The sequence below is a fragment of the Triturus cristatus genome, chromosome 3_2, assembly GCF_964204655.1.
Source record: "Triturus cristatus chromosome 3_2, aTriCri1.1, whole genome shotgun sequence".
NCBI lineage: Eukaryota > Metazoa > Chordata > Amphibia > Caudata > Salamandridae > Triturus > Triturus cristatus.
In genome coordinates, this window is record NC_140584.1 from 590,637,346 (window position 1) to 590,654,828 (window position 17,483).

General features: G+C 41.5%; 1 protein-coding gene across 1 annotated transcript in view; it reads right to left on the minus strand.

Annotated features, from left to right (window-relative positions):
- Positions 1-4,377: 4,377 nt before the first annotated feature.
- LOC146857789 (eukaryotic translation initiation factor 3 subunit I-like) overlaps positions 4,378-17,483 on the minus strand; it is a 37,216-nt gene continuing 24,110 nt past the window's right edge. The window contains exons 2-11 of the mRNA XM_085648424.1: positions 16,274-16,366; positions 15,473-15,560; positions 13,147-13,218; positions 12,059-12,208; positions 9,959-10,086; positions 9,359-9,469; positions 8,567-8,656; positions 7,166-7,239; positions 6,946-7,038; positions 4,378-5,105 (exon numbers count right to left, since the gene is read on the minus strand). Coding sequence (XP_085504550.1) covers positions 5,024-5,105; positions 6,946-7,038; positions 7,166-7,239; positions 8,567-8,656; positions 9,359-9,469; positions 9,959-10,086; positions 12,059-12,134 — 654 coding nt within the window. The 5' untranslated portion in view covers positions 12,135-12,208; positions 13,147-13,218; positions 15,473-15,560; positions 16,274-16,366 and the 3' untranslated portion in view covers positions 4,378-5,023. The remainder of the gene's footprint in view (positions 5,106-6,945; positions 7,039-7,165; positions 7,240-8,566; positions 8,657-9,358; positions 9,470-9,958; positions 10,087-12,058; positions 12,209-13,146; positions 13,219-15,472; positions 15,561-16,273; positions 16,367-17,483) is intronic.

The window sequence follows — 17,483 nt, forward strand, 5'->3', positions numbered from 1 at the left end:
AGAACAAGGGCGCCCGAAAAAGGCTTAAGCGGGCAAAACAGATCTAATCTGTGTTTTCAGGTAATGCTTTATGGCAGCGTGGACCAAAAAAGTTTATTAAAAATAAACAAAAATCATATCCTACTGGATTGCTACTGTACCGACACAACCTTTGGTTGAGTTCTTCCATAGTATTTACAGAAAATGGAAGCTTTAATAACGCTACCAAAACGCAACTGAGGATTTGATAGTTCCACATAGATCTTCATGTTACATTACCATTAGCACCCCCCTCCCCTCCTCAAGGAAGACGGGAATGCATGACTGTTTACTTATTGCTTTTCTCTCTCAATAGTTCAGAAATCCAGTTTCCTCAATGCACTTTACTAGGGGATTGAAATTCACTTTCTAACGTTCTATGAGGTGGATGGCACAATATTAAGGGAAGAGGGGAAAAAACGGCGGACACCTTAAGAGCAACAGACCCAAGGTCGCGCAGTTTAAAACTCTGAGAAACCAATGTAAAGTTTAGTGATTTTAAACAGGTAGTCCGGTAATACAGTTCGTTTTCAAAGTATAAGAATCTAGAAAAAAATCAACTACGAGCTTATTCAAACAAAGTACATAGGTGTTAAACCCTACCGCCCCACTTTAGACGGACATATTGGGATTTCATGGGCTATCCAAATCTCACGAAGAAGGGATATGGGGCGCAGCGAAAGCTGGAGGGCTCGCGTGGAAGCAGAGTGGTCATTTCTCGTCCTAGCAGCTTTAAAGGGCATTGTGAACGAGTACATTATCAAGGACTGCTCAGAGCGAGGCGGCCCACGCAGCTATACTATAGGCGGCTGGCAACTCCCCTCTCACCTAGCCAGGCCTCTCTGCCCAACGGCTGGGCCCTTCCACGCAGCGCACCCTCCTCCCTAACAGCGGCACGCGCTAGCTCTTTAAACGCTGTATGCAAATGAAGGTGGCTCGAGTAAAACAAACGCGCGCGCCTCGCGCTGGCAGCAAGGGGGAGGGAGAAAGGAGGGGGCCTGCACCTGTTTCCCTTGCGGGAGCGAGCAGGAACCATCTGTCAAAGCTTGCTCCCGCAAGGGAATCGCCAAACGTGCACGCGTTGCCATTGAAAGCAATGCAACGCGTGCACGTTTTTGCCTGCAAGAGTGAATCGATGGCTAAAGGTCTTTTTCCTATGCAGCGCATGCGCGCTGCGTAGGCGAGACCTAAAAAACGATGAGAGGCCTGCCAAAACTGAAACATAAAAATTAAGAAATGAGAGGGCTTCTTAAGGAACACTCAGGAGGTGATACAATCTGAGAGGTATGCAGGGCCTAGAGATACCAGGGTCAGGGCTGGTGGAACAGCAGGGCGGAGTATGGTGATGGTGTTAGATTTAGATAGCTCTAAAAGAGATTCGGTAAGACTCCTGAACCAGATGTAGGCATGTCACAATGGTAAGGAGATCATTTCTTCACCGAGCAGTGCTTCTAGGGCCGTTTGCAGATTGTAGAGGGTATAAAGGCTAACCGGCTGTTTAACGTCGTGGAAGCCTGCCTCACTATGAAATAGAGGAGGATGCTGACCCAAGTAAGGTAGGGGTAAAGCTATCTCTGAAGTGTGGCGGTGAGAGGCGATGGAATGTAAGCATCTGGTTGGTTTTAATGCTGTTGCCATTTGTCTATCAGTCTCGGTCATCTTCATTCCTCTCCATGCTGCATTCTGAGCTACTGTGTTATAGGTAAAAACAAAAAACGAGAGGGAAATCCTTATAATCAAAAACTAAGTTTTTTTATTTTTATTTGGGGCAGCCTTTTCTCTTTTTGGTTATGGTGATGGCCCTGATAATGTATTTCTGTGGTAGCAATGGCTGTCCTAGCAGGTGTTTCTAACTTCAATAAACATTATTGAAATATAAAAAGGCTGAAGAATGCTTCCTCGTTGCATTAGGAGGCGTGGGACTGTGTGACAATTGTAAAAGAAGATAAGTCCTCTGAACAGTCCACATTGCAGAATACGTGAATTCACTACATTTGCACAGACGAAGGCCCACATTGTGGTGGTTGAAAGATGGGGACTTTTTGCCCTGGTTTGATCAGAACGGTAAACTTTTTCCAATGCAAACAAAAAGTTAAATCCAGAAAAATGTACAGGCGGTGAGCACCAGAGATTCTTCTTTTAGTTACTCTTATTGAAAAACACAGGCCTTCGCTCCATTTTCTCCACTTATTCAGCAGCTCATTTTTAATGACACCTGCGGGAGTTTTTTTTATCTAAATGGACTGAGAATCCAATACTACTGGCAACTTTGTTGCTTTGGCTTTTTTTCCCCCCCCCCCAACTCTTTTTAAATGCGCCTGTTTGGGGAACTCTTAAAACTAAAGGTTAAGCCTTAGTTATATTGTGGAAAACTTTATTCTTTCTATAGAAACCAAACAAACTACACATCCATTATAAATTCTAAAGTTCTTGTTATACCTTATATTTATCATTTATGCACCCCCTATAAATTACTATAACTTAATTCTTTCTACACAAACCAAACTTAAACTACACAAAGATTAGAAATTTAAAACATATACCTTAATTTTAGAATTTAAAAGAAACCCCTTCAAATTAATATACCTCCCGCACCACCATACACAGTGTTTTGATCTCGATAGCCAAACTACATTAACTATAACTCATGCCTTCTACATGCACTGGTGAGTTGGATCTTGGCGTATGGAATATTCCGTCACAAACACGGCGAATATTCCGTCCACCGTATTACAAGTTCCATAGGACAAAATGGAATTGTAATTTGGCGGACGGGACATCCGTTATGTTTGTAACGGAGTAACCCTGACCGCCCAACTTGTAATTAGGCCACAAGTCAGAAAGTAAAATCTTTGACACGGATGAGCCAGGTTGGTGTACCAGACCCGCATTCCGTTTGTGGTCAGCCTGAAATTGCACCTAAGTCTCCATCTACCGCAACCATAGACAATCATTGGTGCTTAGCACACTATTTCTACCCAATACTTTAAAAACTCATATCTCCGGTTACCCTTACTGAACTTTTTTGTATTTGAGACATTTTCTTTGTTAACTCTTATTCTATTTTTCTAACTCGGTTTGGGATTTTTATTGTTTGCATTTTGCTGTTTTGGTAATGCATAATTTGCATATTGGACTAAGCTAAGCCGGTCTTATTTGGGCCATAGCTACCAAGGAGATGAGCTCAGGTTATTTTAGTGGCATTAAGGGTTCACCCAGGCAAGAACTGGGATTATGCCTTGAGATAGACCCCCGCTCAACCCAAATAATTAACAGAAATCTTACACCTTTCCTTGAATGCTGCTACATATTGTTCAGCTCTACTGGGAAGTGCAATGGCCCAAGAGTGCAGCATGAAAGCACAATCCTAAAGAGACCGCTGGTGTTAGCTTGGGGTTTCCAGGAGAGGGCAAATGTTACCAAAGGAAGAACATAAAAGACTTGGACGTCATGAACAGAACCTAGGCTACACAATGCACACACTGATAAAACCAACAGATGTGACCTTACTGTGCTAGCACAAGAAATCCGCATTTGCAGTTGCCTGTATTTGCATATGTTTGCTCAATAAAGGCAGACGTACTGACTTTAGTACAACTTTTTCCGTGAAACAAAGGAGGAAGAACAATGAATAAGCCAGAAACTGAGTAAACCGCCAGATTCATATAGGGAAAAAACCAGTGGGTATCCACATACGTGGGAAGTAAATGCACAGAGTGGAAATATATAAAGAAAGAAAAACAGGGAAAACATGCACATGAATCCTAACAAACAGTTTTTTTTTTTTTTTTTTTTTTTTAAAGGATTGCTTTCTGTATAAATTGCAGGTATGGGAAATAAATAAAAAATGTAATGTGTACTGATTTTGTGTAGATTTGAGATAGAACCTTGGAACGAAAGCACTCCGAAAGAGGCGGAAAGATACATCAAAGTGCCAATGGCGTCATGTAAGAGGGAAATACTCATCTGGGCAAAGCCAGAGCACACTGCGTTTATATATTAAGTAATTGGTAACAATGAATTGTAATAACAGTTGCACAGTAAAGCCAGGCCTAAAAACTAAGGATGACATGGGGATGCAAATATTTCAATACTCATCTACATTTTAGTTAAAAAGTCAAAATATGTTAATGACAATATCAAGCACGTTCTCATTTCCAACTGCTCTTTTAATATAAAAATGATCTAAAAGCAATCGGAACTATATCATCATTTACAGCAGTAAAAAGGTAGTGAAATTATTACATTTCTCAAGTAAACAAATCGATAAGAGAACTCTAATGGTGGCCAAAATATTTTTTCTGCTATACAAAGACATCGAGGCCTTGGTTCCAGGGAAAAGAAGACAGGAAATATGGATTTATATTTTAGATCTTTATGAATTACAAATATTCATGGTCTTCATTTTAGCCACATTTATCCGATGTTAAACGTATTTCAACTCTCCCACCAACGCTCAGTGACTGTGGTGAAGAATGTGGACTTTTCCAACACCAATACTCAGTTTGGGGTAGCTACAGTCAGTGAGCACAGTCGAGTTCAAACAAAAAACACATCAGTTGTGAATGATTCCAGTCAGCTTTCAATTCAATTTAACTGTTGGCAAATATCTGGATGACAACTCAGCGTTTCTTTACACCAACCTGTGGTCACTGACAGATAACCAATTCTTACTTTATTTAAGTAGGATTAGTTAATTTCACATTCCCTCCCATGCTCATTGAATATAACTGTTGCCTGACGCCCCACAAGACAATTAAGGCAGCTGAAAAAACATTACATTTTTAGGTTCATAAAAGTTCTTTCCATTGGTGGGACAGCTGAAAATCAGGTTTACTGTACAGTTTTGTTTCCAGTGCAAACAACAGCTTCACTGGCAGTCGCCTGCTCCCAAGTATATTACAGAGAATGCTCATTTCACACCTTGGAGGATAAATAGGGTAATAATAGCGCAGTGATAAGTCAGGTTTAGAAAAGAGGAATAAGAAATACATAAATCGAGCTATCATGCTTCAAACTCAAACTCCAAGTACTGAGAGTCAAAATTATGGATCCGAACATAGCCGTCTTCACCGCCACTGCTGTAACTGCAACGAGAAAAGAGACATGGAGCTGAATCTAGTGCACTCCCTACAATGATAGGACTCCAGGACACACTGGCAGCACCAGAGCTCCAGAATCCAGCACTAACACTCACCCAATGACAATGAGCCAGAATCCAGGCAACCTTCACAAAGAGCCCCCACCACCCCCCGCAGAACCACTATTCATCCCATGCCAGTAAGCCAGAACCTAGGACACTTTCAGGCAGAACTTCTCTTCTGTGCTTCTAATCATCCTATGCTGAACACCTTCACATAGAACTCCCCTTCAGTGCTACAGTCCATCCAAAGACAATGGCCCAGAATGCAGAACACCTTCAACGAGATTTCCCTCCAGTGCTAAATTCCGGGACTTCATTCAGCCTACAACCCATCACACCGTCATAAAAACCTCCTTCTAGTACTTCAAACCATGACATTGGCGTCCAGGACACCTTCACACAGAACTCCCTGGCAGTGCTATCACACATGAGAGAGGGCAGAATAAAGGATACCTTAACAAAAACTTCCCTTCAACACTACTACACATGGCAATGGGACACAATCCAGAACACGGTCACAGACAACACCGCTTCATTGCTATTTCCCCTCCCATGAGCAAGCCATAATCCAGGATACCTTCTCATGGAACACCCCTTCAGTGCTACTATCCATCCCATGGCACAGGGTCAGAATCCAGGACACACACTTTAAGAACTCCCTCGCAGTGGTATTCACCCATGACAGAAGGCAAGAATGAAGGACACTTTCACAGACAATGCAGATTCAGTGGTACTAGCCAAGGCAAAAATCTATCACCAAACGTATGCACTAGTACTACTACATAACTACACAGTAACCTCACTCAAGTGTTCCTAACCACGACACTGGGAAGGAATTCAAGCCACCTCACAGAACCTCCTGTGTAGCATTTCCACCGGTGACTCCACCCAGAATCCTGTACATTACCAGCGATTACTCACCTTTAGTTCCACAAGTCACTAAAGAGATGTCACAAAGTGAGAATAGATGGCAATGGAACACAGTACTAATCTCAGAGCACAATAATGTCAAGGAGTCATAGACGTACCAAAGACAACTAATGCTCATGTGGAGAATCTGGACAGAAGCACAGAACTAAAACTCATCAGGAAACATCCCCGTTACAAAACTCATCACTGCCTGAATCTAGAACATTCAAAGGTAGCATTATTAGAACTGCACCCCAGCAAAAACCCTGCAGATCTTTGTCACGTTCCTAGGATCAACCATCAAAGGTTTTAGATGCAATAATTCTGTTTATTTTTCAGGAATTCTTGAAAGAAAAAAAAAAGCCTGTCTGTGTACTCAAAATGACTCAGACACTGAGTGGCCAGATGAGGAGCACTGCTAGAGCTGTTTGGTGTATAAGCCGCCATAGGCAGGGCAAATTAAAATGTTTTGACAGGTGTGTGCATCTAATGTTTGAATTAATGGTATGTTTGAGTGCAGTACTGAAACAAAGTGTGATGGGGCTTGGCCGGATACAGAAGCAACAACAGAGCTATGCAAGAAAACTCACAGAACTACAGTAGCACACAGGGCACTGCAGGGCAGGATGGAGGTAATATGACAGTTGTTCTTAAGTAGCAAGACTGGAGTAAGTTGGGGCTGCAGTTAGACAAGAAGTAGGAAACATTATCAGACTTGTGTGTAAGAGTTCAGAAATAGCACAGAGATCTGTAGAGCAGGAGTGAAGTGCAAAAGAGAACATCCTCCTACATGATGAGCCAATACTGATAGAAAAGCAGTTCAAAAATGGGATCCCAAGTATCTGAAGGTCTTAAATAATTCCTGTCACCCTTACCTCTTTCCATCCGGGTGAAATTCAGCACTGTTAATTGGCCCGAAATGTCCCTTGACTCTACCAAACTCCTCTTCAAACACCAAATGGAAAAATCTAGGTAAGAAAGATTATTGTTAAAAGGTACTGGAACATGTCTACAGAGTTTAAATTGCTATTTAATTTATCAATAACTTATGCCCCTTCACTCATTCTTCCAACTTAACTGTTATGTCAACCATACCTTGCCTCAAACTTTCCAATCCTGGTGGAAGTTGTGGTTACATCCATGGCTTCTTGACCACCACCTAAAATCACCTGTAAAGCATAAGAAAGCTTGGTTTAGGAGACCAGTGTGGTACTGTTGGTATGGAGCATCATGACTTTCAGCAGAGTGTTTCAATAAAAAATGACCCTAGATCTCCCATTTCTCTTATATCCATGCTCCTGGAGCCCTGAGGAAAAGCAGTGAATTCCCAAAGAGATCTTCCTGTGATGTACTTCATGACTAGGTTCAGAGTTTCCACCACGAGAAGCGTGGGTAGAGCACTGCTGTGAGGAAGACGCATTGGTGAGGTTCCCAGTATCAAGCAAGTAAAAGTCTACTCGCCACGTGCTATGGCGAGTCAGATTTTAGTTAGGTTGAGCTATTTTTAGTACTTACTGGTCCGTTCTGGCGAGTGAACTTGAGCTGGAAAGGAACCGGTGTTCTGTTCATTCAGAAAGTGAATGAGCAACAAAGATGCCCTTAAATCTTTTTATCTTGACACATTTGCTGTCCGTTCAAGGACAGAGGGCAAATGTCAGTTTGCCTTTTACTAATTGTGGTTTATCTTATCCTAGAAAATGGCGTTTATTTTTCTGTTACTACAGTTGGAGTATTTTGTAAAGTGAACTGTCTGTTAATCATTGTGAAACAAAAGCTGTAGGATGTTATTTTATTTTTCTAACCCACAATATTTAAATAGCCTGTAAATAAACAGTACAAACAATTCAAAATATCAGGAATTACAAAAGCTATTTTTTTTGTAATTCAGAAGTGTGATGCAAACAAAGATTTCAATAAAGGCAAAATAAATCAGAACATTTTACTTGGTGATGTGCAAATAAATATTTGCAGAAATTATTTCCAAACATTGTTTGTACCGTAATATTAGTATTTATGAGTAAAACCGCATGTTACTTGGAAATGTTGTGGCTATTGCAATGGAAAGTGTGCTGATTGCAAATTACAGTGTGCTACCACTTCATGCTTTAGTTACGTATTTATTTAAAGTGATAGTTTAACGGGATTTGAGAAACATTCTTGCACCAGCCCTGATGACAATGCGATTAATTAACTAACAGGCAAGTCAGGGGTCATGTGCATCCTATATGCATCTAGATTTGTATTATATGTGTATGTTGTGTGTACAAGAGACATGCTGAACTAACATATTTGAAGGTGCTCTCATATGTGATAATTAAGAAAGTGAATTACAATATTTGCCAAGTATCACAATTGAAACCAGTTTTAGGTCAAGCACATTACAGTTAGTTCGAGTAGATTATTTAAGTCACTAGACCTGCAGATGATTTTGATAGGCCTGTCAAGAATATGTCAGGAATATGTCCACCACCTAGATAGAGGCCTCTGGTTACTTACATGGTCATAGATTGGTGACAGGGCAGCCGAATTGACTGGACGCTCTGTGCGGAAGGTCTTCAAGTGTTCTAAAGAAGTGGCATCAAAAAGCTGTGGAGGGGAAGATACGAAATAAAACAAGTGATGCAAGAGTTTTGGAAGACCTAAAGAGGACAGAACAATCGAGACAGAGCTGGGATCTCCTGAACACTATCTACAGGAATACTGTGTCCAACCAGTACAATCGAGAGTCACTGACAATCCTTTTATCAGTCTACCCCTACAAAAGAAACTTACCCATGGCAATTGAACAGAGCTGTGCGTCTCCTAAGAGCAAAGCATCCCTCTTTCCCTTACCACAGTTCATGCTTATTTACATGAAAGGCACTCTTATTGCTCTGAGCTGTTCATCCATGACAAGCAACCACATTTCTCTTTCTTAATCTTCTGACTGTAATAAAAAGATCTTTACACAACTGCCATCAGTTCCCTTCTCTCGTTCTTTACTGCTCCTTTGTATAACACCCCTCTTGTTGGGAGCAAGTAACATCCTCTTGACCCTCAAAACCCTCAAACTGCAACCTCCACTAGCTCATCATGAATCACCTTAACATTCCTATTCCATTAATGTGAAAACTCTTCTTAATGTTTACACCTACTTCTGGGTCACGGTCTCCTCCAACTGGAGCTACTTGGCACCTTTGCTACCCTCTCCCTGAACGTTCTACCCTGATGTAACTCAACATTCTCCTTAATCCGCACAGCTCTACAATACTGTAACCAACTACCACTGGCACACTCAGCTTCTCTCACCTTTGCTGTGTTGTCCTTGGAGGCTGTAACAAACATGGTCTGGTCGCGGGAGGTCTGGATGTCATTGATCTGTTTGTGGTGCTCCTTAATGTTGCCAACAATCTCACCAGACTGAGGGTTAGGAGAATGGATTCAGGCATTAGATTGATATACACAGCCAACCAACCCATATTTATCAACCCAAACAGTTTCCAACATGCACTCACTCGCACACAAACAGCCCTGCCTACCAAATGAACCCAACCAACACAGACTACTGCAGTTAACCAGCACATTTCCTCCCTCCAGGCAGCCAACTGATGAACGCTACTCCTACCACAAACAGGCACTACATTACCCCCTCAAATGAAGGAAAATGCCACTCAAACAACCACCATCCACCCATAGTCCAAAATACCATTCTCAAAACATATCTGCATTACACACAATGCGTGACCTCACACCTGCCATTCTGGTGCCTTTCGTGCATAGCTGCCACTGCTGCTACTTAGATATTTAGATTTCTGTACAAATCATACAGCCTCAGCACCTTCTTATGCCCTCTCCCTAACCCCGTTTTTGACAATTATACAATTATACGAATGCTCTTGCAACATGTACCTTAGCACTGAACTGGTTCAGTTCCCCATTCTCATGCCCAGCGATGACACACTCCCCAAGAGGGCCCCACACAGCGCTGGTGATCTTGGAGTCATTGCAAGGGATCTTCATGTATGGTTCGTTGTCCTCTAAAAATGGAAATGTTAAAAATGACGCACAAACTGGCGGGTGAATGGAAAGCACACTGGGACGGAGGTTGATGGGGAATTATATGGCTAATGTAAGCAATGCATCTTAACATCTGCTGTAAGCAACTAACCACCAGAGTATTCGGGGTAGGGAACAGTGCTAAAACCACTGAAACAACTGTGAAAAAGGAAAAGGCGGCTTAGGAAATAGAGCACAAGCGCTAACCAGTTCCTCATCTCCAGTGTGAAAGCCTAAATCACTGAGACTGTAAGGGTAGCCTCCTCCAATACTTACTACGGGTACCCACATTTCTTTCTACTTAGTTTAGCCCGGTAGGCCTCTAAGCAGTAGCAGAGCACCGAGCGACCACCTGGTTGTGATCACTACCAAGTTAGTCGCAACTAGAAAATGGTCCCCCTCCGGCACAAACAAACTTAATGGCATGCTGACTAAGGAGGTTTTGAAACACTTGGATGGTGCACAAGGACTGAATTTATTGCCCATTCGATCTGATCTGTGATAGTCAGGAGCTGACAATGAAAGGACCGGGGCCCAGCAATACAATGCAGCAATCACAAACTTGGCCCGAGTACCTGAATATTGACACTGCGCCCACCATCTCCATGTGTGAACTGCATTTTGTAGTATGTGGGTTTGAGGGAGGGCAAGGAGCCACAAAATTCTTGAATGATCACCATGTGACCAACCAATCTAACAGTACATTGTTCATTAACACCTAGCATTACCCAAGTTTCTTAACTTGCTACAAGCTCAGCCCAGAAAACCTAGAAGACACTGCCTTGGTTTTATAAGCACTGTCACTTGGTCTGAACATTTTGGAGATAAAAGGCCCTATGTACAAAAGCAATTCTGCGGTCAGTAACAGCCTGATTCACAGAATCAGGCCGTTACCGACCACAAAAAAAGCTTTTGCATATGTACAGAGGACAAATTGCAATTCGGTAACATGTTACCCAATTGCTATTTGTTTCTAGAGATTTGGTATTTGGAAGAGATGTGTTTAAGGTGTCTCTTCTTAATACCGAATCACAGTAGTATGTATGAATGGTTTACGACCAAATTACGGTTGCAAAACATTAATTTTTTTGCTGACACTTCAAGAGTGGGGGTAACCATTCACAAATTAGAAGGGGTAGCCACATGACCCTTTCCGCTTTGGGAATGTTGGAAAAAAAATGTCAAACACATCCCATTTTTCTGTAAGGAAAACGGGCAATCGCAGACATGGTGGTTTGCGGACCCCAGCAGGCCACCATCCCTGTGATGGCTGCAATTCCTAATGGGTCACTAATTGTGCATGAGGTAGGTCTATTGCACCCGGATTAGTAATGGCTATGTACAATTTGTAAATTTTTGTACATTAGGAATTGCGATTCGACAAAGAATCGCAATCCCTAAAATGTTTACAAGTGGTCCAAAGATGCAACCTCCAACGTCCCTCTATCCCCGATTCCCATGGAAGGACACTTAAAGCACAAAGACACTGGGCAATCCCAGTCACTCAAACTCTTGAACACAAAGGGAAACAACTAAACATACAAATCTAAACAGGGAATCCCTGATGAAGCACTATTTTCCACAAAAGCTGGCACAGACTTCCTGAAGATGCAAGGGATGAATCATGATGGAAACACCTGTCAAACGTATGCAAAGGCAGCATCCTTGAAGCAGGAATAGACAGAAGTGAGTAGGCAACGAAGCCCAAGGATGCCCAGGTTACACACATACATGTGCTGAATCTTTAAGAATTGTCCCTGCTAAATGTGTGCAACATCTGAATTTATACAGAATCACATGCTGGACAACTTCACGGATCAAGTCTTTGTAGAATAGCTGGACATGCCACAAGCAAGATAACCAATGGCTTGACCTAGCCTCTGTCATGGCACCATGCAAAAGGCCTTATGCATAAAGCCTTAGTGGCCCGAGACTGCCAGCAGCTCTCCTTACCTATTTGACTGGGATCCCGCAGGTCAAAGAAGTTGATAAAGCACTGATACCCCATCTGCTTATCTGTGGAGAACATAATGATGTTTCCCCCAAAGTCGAAGCCACAGGTACGAACTGCAGAGTTGGTATTTACCAGTGCCAGCTGCTTCCCTGAAAAACAAAAACAGTACAGTTAAGTCTAAGCTTCATGAGCTGTGCAAGGAAAATAGTTATAACACACACCCATGGAAGTTTCTTTAGAGTTCTTAAAGCACTCCTTTTTTGCTACGAGTCTCTTTTTTCCAGTTTTTATGCTGCATATCTGTGGCAGTCCTAACACCTGGAGAGGTTTGGTGTGCAGGAGTTAAGCAATGTCTCATTACCCAGAGCGTAACTCACACAAAATCCTCAACTATGAAGGGACAGACCATCTTCAAGATCATGAAAGATGACTTATGACCCACTGTGCAGGGAGAGATGTCACATCACAAGGGGTGGCACCAAGCCCGACTTAAAACCCTCAGCCTCAGAAGAAGCCAGCTCCTAGTGCACACATCCAGCTGTGAAATGCATAGTCAGTTAGAGTACAAAAAGGATGAATCATAACAAAAAGACCATCTGTTTCCAAATGTCACCTCTGTGCAAGAAGAGACCATCTCCACTACCTAGAGATAAAGCAAGTATAAGACAAGACTGGCTCTAGCAACCTTTAACCTATTGCTACATACTGTGCACTGAGAAAATATCTATAGCACAAAGACAGCATCACTGAACGAGAGAAAGGTAGAAACCAACTCTGACAAACCAACCATTTTGCAAAGAGAAACACGTCCTAAATTACCACAAGATATGCAACAGAAACTCAACTGTAACACAAAGAGACACACTTTGAAACAACATCACTAGCTGTACAAAAGGAGACTTTCTATTGATCCATCATTATTAGCTGGGTAAGAGGAGACTACAAAACTACAATAGACGATCCAAGACCCATCGCCACTCACTGCTAATGGGGAGCCCAGGTGCAAAAATATGGAAGATTAACTCTACATAATAACACCACAAGCTGTAGTACTGATGAACCACAGAAAAATGTGTTGATTGCTTACCTGTTTCACAGTCGAAGAGTCTGCAGGAGTTATCGGCGGAGCCAGTGAGGACATGCCTGGTGTCCCCTAGAACTACAGTCAAGGATGGTGAATATATTGTGAAGGCCCCATTTCTGAAGACCTCTGTGATATGCACGGAACAGTATAATGTATAACACCATGGTGGAAACCAAATGAGCAAAAATACCATCAATGGACAATTAAAGTTTTTCAGGACAGAATCAGCAGAGGTATTCTGGTGCGTTTCAGTTAAAGCCATATCTCGAGATATGGAGGAGTAACCACTAGTTCAAATACGTAGGGTGAGGTGAGCATGACAGCACCCAATAAAAAATAATGTGCCTCAACAAGCCTCGAAAAATCTACTCGCGTTGACGAGTCAGATTTTATCAGGGCGAGCTATTTTTATACTACTGGCCCTTTACGGCGAATGAACTTAAGCTGGCAAGAAATATATGTTCTATTCATTAAGAAATCGAATGAGCAACAAAGATGCCTTTAAATCTTGTTATCTTGTCACGTTTTCCATGCGCTCAAAGACAGGGGTCAAATGTCAGCTTTTGTCTTTTTACAAATTTCTGCTTCATTTATCATAAAGACTGGTGTTTACTTTTCTTTCTTGGACTGCAAAGTTAGGGGATTTTGTAAAGTGAAATGTCTGACGATCATTGTAAAAAAGAAAGGTTGAAGGAGGTCCGTTTTTTTAACACACATTTGAATAGCTTGTAAATTAACAGAACACATTTTTCAAAATATACCATTTAGGAAAGAACTTTTTTTGTAATTCAGAGGTATTAAGGAAACAAAGATTTTATCACGATCAAAACACTTTACTTGGTGTTGTGCAAACAATAAATATTTGCAGAAACCCGATCTCCACACAACATCGTTTGAAAGCTATGGAGTTTTCTCAGTAAAGTTGCATTTCAGTGGGAAATTTTGTTGCCAATGGAAACTGTGCCGATTGTAAATCATAGTGTGTTAGCACACCATGCTTTAGTAATCTATTTATTAAAAGTGAGTTTTTAAACATGAACTGAGAAACATTCCTGTCCTCGCCTTGATGACAATGCGGTCAGTGAACTAAGAGGCAAGCTAGGGGTCATGAGTACCTTATATGTGGGCTAGATTCATATGGAGCAAACGTTTAGTCTATTCGATCAAACAATTAGTATTTTGTACGGGAGACATGCTGAACTCACATACTTGAGTGCCTTATATGGAATGATGAAGAAAAAGGCCGCTCAGTGAAATAGAATAATTTTCCCAGAATCACATATTTTGAGACCAGGTTAAGGGTCAAGAGCATTAAAGTTAGGTTGAGTAGATTACTAAAGTCCCTCAACCTACAGGTCTGGTAACATTTTTATGATTTTTTTTAGGCCTACTCAAACGTAAAGCACTTGTTCGTCTGTTGTCCTCTCGCCCAGCAGTTCAGTATTGCTGTTATACCTCTAGAAACAGCACACAGGTTAAAAAAAAAAAAAAGTGCTAGCATGGGGATTAAGTTCCACAAACACCGATGTTACAAACATGTGTTTATATATAAAAAGAAACCTTCCGATTCCATTTTTACTGATGCACAGATAAAAGTGCATATCCATTATCGGGCAGTAACATGTTCAGAATATACATGCACTACAAAAAACGTACTACTTGGAATGTCAACAGCGGCCATGGGGCCCCAACAGAAACGAAGACCTCAAAAGATGGCATCATAACATTAGCAATACCAAGTGGTGGTGGTGGTAGTCACACCCCATCATATGTTCTGCAAAAGAAATCATCCTGATATTATAGAAATTGTGTCAGAAATCATTACCCATTGTAAAGTGCTAGTAGCAAGAATCACAAAACATCATATAGTTCTTGTGCCAGTAATCACACTCATCATGCAGTTTTTGAGAGAGTAATCATTCACCATTATACACTAACTGTGAGAGAGATCACCATTTTCTCTAGATTGTGGCAGACAACAGCCCACCACTGGATAGTTACTTTAATATTAATCTGCAACCAGCTTTGTGTTCACTAATCTTTGATTAGCTAGCGAGATTTTCTCCACCATTACAAATAAATACAGATTACAGAAAAGCGACCTGAGGCAGATTGGGGATGTGGGTTGGTGGAGTGAGTGGGGTTAGAGGGTGGGGTGTCAAAAGGAGCAGAAGTGGTCAAGATCTAAAAAGTAAACGCATACTATATAAACATGTAGAAGCTATTCACTGTGTATTGGAAATAAACGTCACATAATGCAAGACAGAATGGGGTAAAGAGACTGACTAAAGGAAGGATGAAAGTTCAAGTTCCTTGCAAAAAAGGATACAGTCAGAGTCCACACACCAGACTGCTCCAGTATGCCCATTGTAGGTGCCAAGTCGCTCTCCATTCACAGAATACCAGACATTCACTATCTACAGAAAAAAAACACAGAGTAACAGTAAAAACCACTGGCCTCTGCAAACTCGGTGATCACATTGTGTTTAAGAAAGGGCAGAAACAAGGGTGATAGAGGCAGGTCCGTGACTGCTTACTTATCGGACAAACACCAAAATGCAATGTCACCTATGTGGAAAGAAATCAAGTTAGATGAGACTTTGTGCCAAAATCATTTCATGGACTGCCCCGAATATCTGCTCATTGTCATCAGAAACAACATTCAAACAGCTGTTACAAACGTATAAACCTAATTTTAAAGCTTCCCCCAGAGATAAAGAGTGGCAGATACTCTCCATTTAAGTAACTGCTGGGAATCTATTGTACACTTTATCATAGGCAGTGTAAGTAGAGGACCGCGAAACATTACACTGTATGCTAATTGATTTGGCTACATGTGCCTTTTTATTCGAGAAAGATCTTTTAATTAGTTCCCTCCACAGAAGCATTGTCCCACGAATGAACCCGTCACCACTCTACTATAAGTAATTACTATAGCAGGGAATGCAAACACCTGAAATGGAAAGCAATCGAATATTATTAAAAGAGGTAAGTACCTGGGGAAATGTGTGTGTGCGTGTAGGATGCATAACAAACATCCGACTCACAGACAAGGGCCAAGAAATTACTTTTTTAAGCCTCTGACAACTATACAACACACAAGAAAAACATAAAACACACGAAAACGCACCGGATCTTTTGCAACAGTGAAGAGGAGGTCGCCTTCTCGGTTGTATTTGATCTGCGTGATAGACCTCTCGTGGCCTTGCAATAGGATAGGTTTCTAAAGAAAAAAGATAAAATAAAATAATGACGACAACAGTAGCTTTACTGCATGTCAACGCTGTAGGCAGCTCTTAAAAAAGGCAGCTATAACCAGATTGCTCTGATTTTTTTTTAAATCACTTTTACATTTTTGGCTGCAATCTCTTCTAGACATGAGGAGCAAAATATCATGAAATTATATAACAAGTGCTTCCTAAAAGGGAACCCCATAAAGCGCATCCTCTGACTTCACCAATAAAGCAACGTCATTGAGCACCGATGAATTCATAAAGGAACTGGGGAACTTCACCTAATAAAAGAAACAAAACCTCCATAGCAAAGGGAGACAGGAGGCACTATCCATCACCTTCACTTCTCCCATAACCTCAAACTATATCTCGCAAAACTCGACATTTTCCGCAGACGCACTCCTATTGGTTACTCTCTGAAGTGAGCAATGAGTGCTGTCCAGCTCATCCAACAATCCAGATCCTTACAAGGACTGATGGAGAAGAAGCCACTGCACGGAGCTGGCAATAAGTTGCATGTGTCATTTTCAACCCCCCATATAAACAAGTAGTTTAACGCGGTAGCTCATTTCTGTGTGTTCTCACAGATATTGGCTTACTCCAAAGCAGTATATCCAGAACAAGCATTTGCAATGCAATAGGTCTCGCATTTACAAAAGTTTAAGCTATTGGCATTGTTCATGACAATGCCTTTTTTATCTATTTTATAAAACAAACACATAAATAAATGCCATTATCATTTAAAATGCCAATAGCTAGTGTTGCATTATTATTAGCAATGCCAACTGCTCACACTTTTATAATGCGAGACCTATTGCATTGCAAATGCTTGTTTTTAAATGTACACATTGTTATCCACTGACCATCTCTTCGCCCTTCCAGAATAGTAAAAGGTAAACACATGGCCCGTATCTTTCCTGAGTACGGTGACAACCTTAACAGGCTTATTTGGTAGGGTTGGCTCTCCCTCTCTTTTTAAGTTGGCCGCAGCTACTGTGCTGGATTTGCTTCTGCCTTCCCCTCATACCAGACCCCGTTTAGCCAGGCTAAATGCTGTATTGTTTCCTCTCGTTCACCTGAATCTCGGAATGGCTGTAAAGAGGAGTT